Source organism: Scomber scombrus, chromosome 20 (genome assembly GCF_963691925.1).
Source record: "Scomber scombrus chromosome 20, fScoSco1.1, whole genome shotgun sequence".
Taxonomy (NCBI): Eukaryota; Metazoa; Chordata; class Actinopteri; order Scombriformes; family Scombridae; genus Scomber; species Scomber scombrus.
The window spans coordinates 7,636,675-7,648,229 of NC_084989.1; the positions used below are offsets into that span (position 1 = coordinate 7,636,675).

General features: G+C 39.5%; 2 protein-coding genes across 2 annotated transcripts; both read left to right on the forward strand.

The window, feature by feature from the left end:
• The first annotated feature begins 377 nt into the window (after positions 1-377).
• Positions 378-6,020, forward strand: zgc:56231 (uncharacterized protein LOC406257 homolog). The gene is made up of 18 exons (XM_062441964.1): positions 378-473; positions 616-711; positions 827-946; positions 1,117-1,255; positions 1,355-1,539; positions 1,630-1,723; positions 1,882-2,061; positions 2,172-2,283; positions 2,357-2,419; positions 3,236-3,382; positions 3,630-3,795; positions 3,901-4,080; positions 4,298-4,437; positions 4,568-4,733; positions 5,099-5,219; positions 5,421-5,491; positions 5,581-5,700; positions 5,805-6,020. The coding sequence occupies exons 1-18, from the start codon at positions 378-380 to the stop codon at positions 6,018-6,020; spliced, it is 2,412 nt and encodes an 803-aa protein (XP_062297948.1).
• A 1,480-nt stretch (positions 6,021-7,500) lies between these two features.
• Positions 7,501-11,555, forward strand: rgs9bp (regulator of G protein signaling 9 binding protein). The gene is made up of 3 exons (XM_062441795.1): positions 7,501-7,596; positions 9,418-9,724; positions 11,102-11,555. The coding sequence occupies exons 1-3, from the start codon at positions 7,501-7,503 to the stop codon at positions 11,476-11,478; spliced, it is 780 nt and encodes a 259-aa protein (XP_062297779.1). The 3' UTR covers positions 11,479-11,555.

Sequence of the window (11,555 nt, forward strand, 5' to 3'; positions counted from 1 at the left end):
TTTAAAGTAGAAAGCAGAATATGATCATTTATCAGTTTGAGGTATTTAGACATGACCTTTAGTGAGTAGTTTGACACTGAGCTCTGTATGCTGGTTGGTCATTCCTGGAAATGTGTCGACTTCACACCTGCTTTCAGTTAAAACTGATTACAAGCTCTGACTTGACTTTCAGTGGAGGATCATCAGTAGAGCTGTGTGTAGCTGTTGTGAAGGTAAAATATATCAAATCATTTTAATGCCAACATTTTTTTAAATTGTAAGTCAGAAATCCAGAGCTGAAACATTAATTTGCACAGGAATTGATCACAAACTTTTGCTCAGTGCGTGAAGTGAATTTGACAAACTATTAAGACATTTTGGAGCTGTCTGGCCTCAACATGAGTACCGTTACTGATTTAACCCAAGAAGAAAATTTGCAGCCTGTTGACATGGACTTGACTTGTATTGATCCTGTCAGCACTTCACCCAAGCAGGTAATGTTTTCATCAGACTGTAATACATTTCAGATTCTTCATCATTTTGTACTTTCAGCTATTACAATTGTCCTGGTTTCTGAAATATATGCTCAGCTCTTCTGCTCAGACGGTTAGTTTTCTGTTATTTCTTTGTTTCTAGAGTGAAATGTCAAGCGGTGCTGAGCAGCAGACCATGAGAGTTTACCTCAGAGTCAGACCCTTCTCTAAAGAGGAATTGTCTGACAATGAGGATCAGGTACAGTGTAGCACTACAATGATCATCCTGTCCAAACTACTCTACTTTTCATTTTTCCATTGAAGTGTGTTGCTCCCCAACCCACAGTGACACGCTTTTCTTCGTTCTTGCTCAGGATTGTGTGGTGATTGAAAACAACCAGATGGTGTCGCTTCATGCTCCAAAAGGTTCTGCCACCATGAAGAGCAGTGAGAAGGGCATTGGCATGTCCCTCCACAAATTCTCCTTCTCGCAGGTCAGAGACACCTGAAATGATAGCCGTGTTGACCTGTTGGTTGAACACCTGAGTTCCTGTCTAGATATCTGTCAGTGTTAGGATCACAGAATGGTTGCAGTGTAAGATGTACTTTGCTTGTTGAAGGAAAGAGCATCCACTGTAAACTTCTTCTTTCTGTTGGCTTGTAGATTTTTGGACCAGAGACGACACAGGCTGAGCTGTTTGAGGCCACCGTCAAAAGCCAAATGTCTGATTTCTTGGAAGGAAAGACCGCACTGATATTCAGCTACGGTGTAACCAACGCTGGGAAAACCTTCACAATCCAAGGTAAAGATGGAACCCAGCTGCAATTTAATGAGCCTGGTCACTGTCAGCAATCCTACGAAGTTTTGTTTGGCAGGCTAAGTATGTTGTGAAATATTTTAGGAACTCCAAAAGAGCAGGGGATACTACCTCGAGTGTTGGACGCCACCTTTCAGTTCACCAGAGGCCGTCAGTATGAGGCGATGGATCTGAAACCCTACCTCAGGAATGATGCGCAGTATCTGGATCCTGACCAAGTCAAGCAGGAGAGAAGCGCCAAGGCTGCCATTTTTGCTTCATTCAAAGAGGTGAAGTGATTTCATATTGACAGGAGTTTCCATCAGGATCTGCCAGATGATTGCAACCGTGGTGCTCTCTGCTCTTTGCCCCCTTTCTAGGATTGTGATTCTCCCAGAGCCACTGGTGGTTCAGAGTCCTTGTCCTGTTCTACAAGTCATGTCTCATCCTCATCCTTGTCCTACGATCAAACAGGTAGCCCTCAGTAATTCAACACACTGAACATTTGCTGTATATATTCTGAACTCCAAAGAGAAACTTGAAGTTGTTGAGTCTTTCTCTGGCATGTAATGAAAATGTATCAGCTCAAGGGGCCACTGCAGGGTTTGTCATCACCTCTCTTCTCCCTTTAGTATTGGTTAACGAGCCAACAGACACAGGCAGCAGCCAGTTTGCCTTATGGGTGGGATTCTTTGAAATCTACAACGAGTGTGTGTATGACCTGCTTCATCAACCCTCCCTGTGCTCCAAGTTCAAGAAACGTGCTTCCCTTCGAGTATGTGACGACGGTGCCGGAAACGCTTATGTGAAAGGTGTGAGAAGGGCTTTATCATGTGTTAAGATGCTAGATATATAGAAGCTGTAGCTCTTTATGTTGCTCAAGGTTTTTGACTGGAACAAAGATTGATTTAATTCCTTTCAGATCTCAGGTGGATCAACATCCAGAACATGGGCGAAGCCTGCAAATTGCTACAGTTCGGAAACAAAAACAGGAGCGCTGCAGCCACTAAGATGAACCAGTCCTCCAGCAGAAGGCAAACGTTTGTCCTCATCTTTTCTTCACTTGGTGTCATTTACTGTTTTTAAAACTCTTTACTTCCCTTGCAGTCACAGCATATTTACCATGAAGCTGCTGAAGATTGATGGCAGCACAGTTAAAAGGATCTCAGAGTAAGTATCTTTATTAATATTTAAATGTTTTGAGTTTTTTGTCCTAACTAGTGAAGAGTTTTTCCATGTGGCATCCTACACATGGGCTCTTTCAATATAACGATATATTCCTTTTTCCCCCATTATATTAATAATCGTCACCATAGTACCAGTGTCTGCCCAAATCAATAAACTTCTGTTTACTGTTTTGATCTGAAAGGATTCTGAGCCAACAAGTGTTAGATGACTCTGACTATATATAAATACTCAAATGCTACAATATAATGTAATAACACTGAATATCTGAACTCACAGTGATGACTTATATCAACACATAGAACAAAAAACATGTAGCTGAATGATCTCCAAGCCATACAAAACACAGTTTGACAGTGAAAATGTAATCTTGACAGTTTCATTAAGTTCATGTACCGGTCTTTATTTAAATACTTGCATGTACATCACTGCCAAATGCTGACAGGCATCAAATGTTTGATGCATTTATTACATAAGCAGTTAAAGTAAACTGTGATTCAAATGTAGTGAGTGAGGCAAAACAAAAAGTGCAGGTGCTGTTGTAAGAGGATTTAATTGTTGTAATATGGAGAGTAATGTCAACATAACTCATAAGTCCTAATGACACAGAATAAATCGTTACATTGACAGAAAATTAAAACATTTTTATAACATACAAAAAAATTGGGAAGGAGGTAAAAGAACTTACTTGACTTACTTAGGTCAGACTCTGTCTCCACCGGACATAACATAGCCACTTTAAAAACAACACACACACACTGTACAGAGGATATCGGTTATAAACTGCTTCGTGGTCCTCAGGTTTTCTCTGTGCGACCTGGCCGGCTCCGAAAGATGCAACAAAACAAAGACATTTGGAGAGAGGCTGAAAGAAGCTGGAAACATCAACAACTCGCTGCTCATTCTGGGGAAGTGCATCACTGGCCTTCGAAACAATAAGACTGACAGGTAACGCTGGTTACAGATGTGTCCAACTACTGAAACTCTGGATTTCACATAAGACTTGGTTACCTTTTGTTGACATGGTTTGACTTTAACAGAGCTCTATGTGCTGATTGTTGTATTAACCGACTTGTTAATAGATCTGGTACTAATATCTCTAAAGGATTTGGATGTTTTTGCATCGCTTCAGCCTTCCAACATGAGCTTTTCACATTTTTGAAATCCTCCTTTGTTCTCTTGTGGTGTTCATCAGAATGAAGAGTAGCTACATTCCCTTTAGAGAGAGCAAGCTCACCAAACTCTTCCAGGCTGTTTTCTGTGGCAAAGGAAAAGCTTCAATGATAGTCAACATTAACCAGTGTGCCTCCACTTATGACGAGACTCTTCATGTCATGAAATTCTCGGCTATTGCTAAACAGGTCAGTCTGTGGACATAATTGTGTGTGAGGGGTGGGAAGCAGCATATAGTGACCTAGATTTAAAACAAACTACAGCACCACTAATCTCACCTGTGCCGTCTGTAGGTGGTGCAGGTGATCCCAGACAAGCCTCTGGACTCTCTAGCTCCCTGTCTGGTCGGCCGCGACGGCAAACCTCTTGTGAGGAATGGGATGATTGACAGCCAGGCACTGGAGAGCTACCTGTCTGAAGAGGAGCTGCTCGACGATGAAGACGAGGCCGATATGTCTTTGCTGCCACACGATGTACTACTTTCATTACATGTTACAGTTAAACATCTTATACATGAATCAGAGATGCAGCATGTACTTTAGCAGGCTGTGACAATAACACAACTGTCACTTCTTCCCTTTTTATTCAGTCTTTGGTCAATATAGAAGTTGTGGAATAGTTAACCCCTACCCATTACGAGATGCACTGTGTGGTTCTAAGTTATCTCCGGTAAATGTTTGACTTTCGTAGGAGATCTTGAATGTGACTGAAAGCCTTCGAGCGAGACTACTAGCTGAGAGAAGAAGAAACCTGGTGCAGGAAATGGAGATTCGTAAAGAAATGGGAGATGCCATGTTGCAGCAGCTCATGGAGAGCGAAGAACTCCGCAGGTATCTTACTTGTGTTTCTCTTCTGCAAGATGATATTGGACACCGAGCATTTTGTGATCATTTGTTTTGCAAGTAGGTGCAGACTGAATAAACCTGTTAGCAGTCAAATAACTTTCTTTTAAATGTTAAGTCGACAGATTGAAGAGCTGAAGGAGAGCTACCAAGAGAAGCTCGAGAACACCTTTGAGATGTACAAGGATGCTATCAAAGAGCACGCCTACCAGTGTGCTATGAACAATCTGGAAGATGACTACGTGCCTCTCGATGAGTTCATTGCGGAACAGGAGAAAGTGGAGGTACATTATTTCACTGGTCAGAAAAATCTAACATTTTACATGAAGTCTTGTTAAATTTAAATCTTTAACCTTTTCTTCTTTTCTTATTCTCGTCAGAATATAGTCTAGAATGATGAGTTCATTATGATAACAATAATAAAAAATAATTAGTGCTGAAATCCTGAGATCTTGTCATCAAACATGTCATGTTGAACTACAGGAAACTATGCAAATGTCTCATTTTATTGAACATGGAAATAGTTAAATTGGCTTTAGAGTTATCTGGTAATGTCCCATTTTACGCCACCAAACTAAGCTGTGAGAGTCTTTGGTTTTTTGGGTTATCATAAATACATCATCAGATTTTGTTGTAACCGTCTGTTTAGGCCCTCAGACGGAAGCTGTCAGAGTTTGAGATGTTATCACCTGATACCAGAGGAGCATCTGCAGTTCCAACAGTGGACCATTCAAGCCAGACCAAACCATCTGAAGAGTCAGAAGTAGCAGGTTTGCATGCAGTATTTTCATACAAAAACAGTTAATGAGCACTGTGGGAATCTGCAGTAACAGAAGAGGAACGTGTCCCTCATTCCTGTCACTGAGGAACTATAGATAACTGTTTTTCTTGTGTTTCTTTATGATTATATTAGTATGCTGTATTTTATGTTATCCATTATGTTTCAATGTTTAACTGTTTCATCCCATCAGGCGATGATCGATACAAACGTCTTTACAGAGAAAAATGTGCCATAGAGAGGATGTGTGTGGACAAACAACAGGTAACAAACCTGGGCAAAATGTGAATTATGTATTGCAGTTAAACTTAATGTAATCAGTTCAGGTCTGCATCACAATGTTTTGTCTTTAGTTGATTGTGTCTCTAGAGAAAAGGCTGATGGATCTCAGTGAAACACTTCAGAATATCAGAGATGGCTTCCTGGAGAAATCTGCTGATCTTGAGGCTCTGCAGAGGAAGACTGACGATCAGGTGAGGTGATTCAAAGTATTATAGCATGTACATAATACAAACAACTTTAAATGTTACTTAAGGACTTACTCCAACCCGCCCTAAATGTTCTTTTTTTTTTCTAGACAAAATCTATGGATGAAATTCTACAGGAGAATATCGACAAGGACAGGGAGATCACCTCACTGAAGGCAGAGCTCCTCAAGCTCTCCCAGATGTCGCCTGTGGTGCCCAAGATCAAGCGAGGCCTGCTCGCCAACATCAGGGAGGCGGTCACTTCTCCACGGAAGGGTGCCACCGGCCGGTCACTGAGGAAAACCGTACGGACTCCACACCAGTGAAAAACAGACAAAATAGATTTATAAAAACTTCCCCAAGGACAAGGTTTCTTTTACACTTACAACCTTCTTTTTTTAAACTTAACTCTATTCTGAAACTGTGAGAGTGACTTATTTATTTATATATTTCAGTCAGTATGTATGGTTGTGTTTCTTGTGATATTTTATAAATGTTTTTAGTGTGTTTCTTAATAAAATTCAACTGTGGAAACATAGTGAAGCTTTATATTGGCAGAAGATTTACTCCGACCAAAGGGTTTCATTGTTCTTATCTGGAATCATGGGTTTTGACCTATAGGTCCACACACAGAACTGTATGAATTTAATGTTAACCTCAAACCTTACTCTTAGAAAAGCTCTCTCTCTCTTTTGCTTGATTCCATTTTAAGCCTATTCATGAGTTTGAATAAAGGCTTCAGTCTGTCATTATTGACAATATCCAGATTTGTAGTCATGTAGGAACTTTATATAACACATTTTAATCATTAACAATACCAAATCCTCCAATTTCTGTAATAGCTTCACCTCTAAGCGCCACTGGCATACCATTTCATAGCCATACTGTATTAATACTTTTTTTTTTTTTTTTTTTGCGTGCATGTGCATGGTGTGCTTTATTCACATAGAAACCTTGTTATACATGCATATATACACCACAATAGAAAGGTCACGCCAGGGAATTCATGTCTAGTAAATGCTGACTCTTATCAACCTGGTCAAATGAGGCCATCCATTATCTGGACCTTGAAGGGGGGAAGTGAACCACAAAAGATCCTGATGGCACAAAGAAGCCATGTACAACTTTCACATCCCTTAAGTGCATCACTATTCACTCATTTGCTTTAGTCTTTACTAAAAAAAAAAAAAAAAAGTATAAATTACTAATTCTTAATCAGATTGATATGAATCATATGAGAATATTTCCATCATGCTAAATTAAATATTTGTTATGTCGTACATCAACATTTATAGTACAGAGAATGAGTTGTAGCCCAGTGTGTGGTGCGCATGAGGCCACAGCGCAGCATCCTCTCTGTTAGTGAAAGGACCATTGTGGTAGAGGCAGCCAGCTGCTCTTATATCTCCCTGGTCTCAGTGATAGTTAATGAGATTAGCTCTTCGTCTTAGGCTGCGTCAGTCCAAAGGGGTCAATCACAGGATTAGCACCTTGCTTAAGAGTTACATCACTTTTATTTCACTTTTTGCCCATTACTCTGACTTTCCCACTCCTGGCTCGTGGTGGGACTTTTTTTTTCAGCCTCCAAAGCATGTTCAGCACCTGTAATTGCAGCTCAGTTACCGAAGTGGAATATTGCGATGCATCATGCGGCCTTGGGACTGAGTCTGTCTAGACCCTCAGCTATTGAATGAAGCATCTGCCAAGGGAAGAAGAGGAGCAAGGGCAGCCAGAAAAGTGAAGGGGCAGCTGGGCCAAAATCTTGCCTGCTGTGGCAGAGTCTTAGACTCTGGATAAATCATCCTCATGCCACTTGTAAATAACAAAGTGGGCGATGATTGCACAGTCGGCACAGAAAAGGCTTCGGATGATGGAAAAGCTCTGGTGGATTCTTTGATAAAGGTAAGCTGCTCCGACAGTTGTTTTACGCTCTGGATACTGTGGTATCCTTCTGATGTATTGTTACAATTATCACAGTAGTTCACAATATGATGAACTGCAATTTGCCTTCTGACACATTTTTAAAAAATTGGGTTGATAGAAGTATTTTAAACATCACCCTTTGACTATATTTAAGCAAAAACTGTGAGAATTCATGGAAGTTAAATGTTGCAAAATAGTAGAACAAATGTAATATTGTTAAATATGTTGCACTGGTAATCATGTCTTCACTTTGTTGGGTTTTTTTAAAAACACAGACTAAACATACACATGACATCCAAGCATCTTTTCCCCCTGTGGCTAAAACAGCACTCTAACTGAAAAGAATTTCTTGGGCCACTGCATTTTTGTGACCCTGCTAGTGTCTGTGATGGATGATAACACAGCCGTGCACTGTCTTTCCTCTCTATGACATGTATTTACTTGTTTTACCTCAAATACACTAGGCATGTAGGTCATTTATATGATGGAATAGTGTTTGCACTGTGTAATGATAACCTACAGTCACATTTTGCTCAATATGTAATAATCTGATGTGTGTATTCATATATTAACTTTATTGATTGAGCAGAGGAATTTGAGGCTTATAGCAGCAGTGTCACATATGAATAAAACACATGAAACCTCAGTTAAATGAGGGAAGATGATACAAATAATTTCTATTTAATATGCAGCTGTGCAGATATGATAGTGATCAGCATATATGTAAAAATGGGGAATTGAGATGAGTTAATATATTATAAAGGTTTGGAGAATGGAATAAAAAATATGAACAGTGACACAGTAACACAGGTGATTATATAACATTTATCATTTTTTCGGAGACACTTCCAAAATGTTAATTATGATAAAATAGAGTATAAAAATTAAATCATGTCAATGGATACGTGCAGTATAATAATAATATAGTGTCTATGTTATGTTCTTCCTCTCATCTATCTATGCTGCGGAGATGGGCCGCTTGCATTCCCAGTATGCAAGGTTCTTTTGGCTTATCTACAAATAGATAATGAGATGTTAAGCTGATTATTTATAATATTTTTAATTGAAGCCACACCTACTAATCTCCCAAGGTTAAATTGTGATATAGCTATTAATAAAACACTTAAGCATACCTTTACCATATGACTATTACTGTAGATGGTAGGAACAGAAGTGACCTATTTTATGTCAGTTATTGTTCTACGCAGCTTTAGGGGATTGAGATGGATGCGGATCACATGTTATTCTTAGCAGTGTCAAAACAATGCATAGTATTTATTTCTGTTACATAACTCTGATTAGATGCTAATTCATTGATGTTTTCCATTGAACACTGGCTTTAATACATATTTATATTAACATAACTTGCAGAACTGATGTGCTCCCTGGTAGATAGCTTGTCAGAGGGGCTAATAGGTGCACAGATATCCCTCTTCTGAGAAGAGATGAGTTGTCTAATGTATACTTTTAACTTGATCAGGTGATTTTGCAGTTGGAAGTCAAATATTATTGTTACAACCTTTTAAATTAGAGATGAAAAGTGCATATTTTTTGCCTCCAAAGCCTATGGATTAAATAGTATTAAGGTCTGAGTTGTTGAAGTACAGCAGCGCCAAGCTACCTGCAGCCCTCATTAGTCTTACAAATACAGTAGCCACTTCCCTGACATGTTCCTAACACACGGGGGCCATAATCAGTACAAACAACCACAAACTATCAGGTTATCATCATTTTCTAAACCCTTCCCCGCATATTCATTAGGAAAATGTAAATCTTCTGTATTTATTTGCTCTCATACAGGTGGTGGCATGTTACCGGCATCTGGCCTCATGCATTGGCGGGTGCACAGACAGCTTGCAGCTGCGAGATGAGCTACGACAAACACGAGAAAAGGCCCAAAAGTTGGCCATGGCCATCTGTAATCACCTGACCTCAAACCTGCGGAACAAGAGCCTCCCTGAGGAGCAGCGTAAGGAGATGGAGCTCCTCTGGGTGGCCTTCTCCTCCAGCCTGGAGCTCCTCCATGCTGACATGTGCAAAGTTTTCAAGATCGCTGACATCTTCTGTCTGGCTGACTCGACTTCTTTAGTGCAAACTGGCATACAAGGTAAAAAGCTGCTCTACATATGGTATTATATATATCAAAGTTGTACTTTTTAGGAGGTTAAATAGTCAAGAGAAGCACATCTATTAATCACATGAAACACCAATTAAACATTGACCTTTTGTGAAATTCACTTGTTTGAATTGAAATCAAAGATCATGTGTTTATGTCGTATACAACAATTGAACTTGAGAGAAACTAGAAAGACATACATCATTTCAGGAGGAACATTTATTGTAATTTAAATGTTCTTAGTTCTAAGTATATAAAATGAAGTTACACAATGATCAATGTGTTTTTGACCAAATGCAAATGAATTACATGTCAACATGTCAAAATGTGTTGAAGTTTAAGTGGCTCTGTTCAGGGCTGCTCAAGAAAAATGGAAATAATCAATCTTAAATCACATTTTTCACTGGTGATATTGAGGGTGTTACTTTGGATATATCACTATCCATTAATTTGTTTGTTTGTATGATATATCTTAGAGAATTTGCATTGTGGGAAAAGCACCCGCCATTCTATACTCTCGCTGTTCTCCAGCATTTGAAGTGTTATAGTGCACTGATTAGCCTGGGGGGAGCACAACATCACATCTTTGTTTGCACACATTTCATGTGGAGTGTTTGGCACCACTTACAGTTTCTGTGTAGTGTTGTCAATGTAGAGCATGTGTTACAATATTGAGTTAGATTAACGGTTGGTTGAATATCAATAGCAATGTGTTTAAAATACAAATTGACTCCACTTCTCCTTTCGCCTATAGAAACTGATGATATTCATCTCTTTGATTGAATATGAATGTGTAAACAGCCTGATAAGCAGATGATATTCTGACATCATTCTACCATTTGGGTACTTTTTGAGCAGAATTGAAACAGCTGAGAACATTAACAGATTTAGTCATAGATAGGTGACATAATATATCACAAGGAGGGGCTGCTGCATTATTTGTGCGATCAATATTTTCTGTTTTTTGCCAATTTTCAAACTAGTATAACTGTGACCAGAAACCTCTTGCGGCTACATGTAATTCATTTCCAAAAAGGCCTGACTGCTGCAATAGCTACACTATAGCTGAAATGCAAAATCATACTGAATACTGTATAATGTGACTCACTCATCCATTCACTCCCTGTAAACACACAGGCCACATAGTGCAGCATTAAATGTCCTTTATTAATGCAGATGAATGTTTTGTTTTTGGTTTAACTTTCAGGCTACACCTTAAAGATGTTTCTCTTGATTCAGTTTTTACTCATAAAAAGAAGCAACTGTATTATCATTAATTAATCTATTTCTGGCACCGTTAGAAACAGTTAAGACACTGTTTAGTATTTTACCAACTAAAATAGTTCATTTTTAATTTTGGCAATGTAGGAGGAGGCACTGAAGTAGCAGCTCGGGCACTCAGTATGCCAGACCTGAAGGAAGATCAGACTCCATCCCTCCCTGAAGGCCTAGAGAGCCAGGAACGCAGCACCATGGAGCAGGAGATCAGCCAAATTGACCAGATGATCGACGATATGGAGAAGAAAGTCAACGTATTGCGCTGGATGGTGGAGCCTCTTGGGCCGCTGTTCGCCGACCCAGTTAGCACCACTGACAGCGCCTCCCTGGCTATTATCTCAGTTGACGAGGAGCAGCCGGGAAACCAGCCTCTATGCCAGCGCAGTATCATCTTTGTGCTCTTATCGATATTTGCTGTTGTAATAGTAGCAGTCACTTTGTCTGTCTGTGTTGTCTTTTTATCATGAGCAAAAACCGTAATATACTTTTTTCCATTAAAACCTCAGCAATATGCTCAGTAAGAGGAAATATGAAGGAATTGACA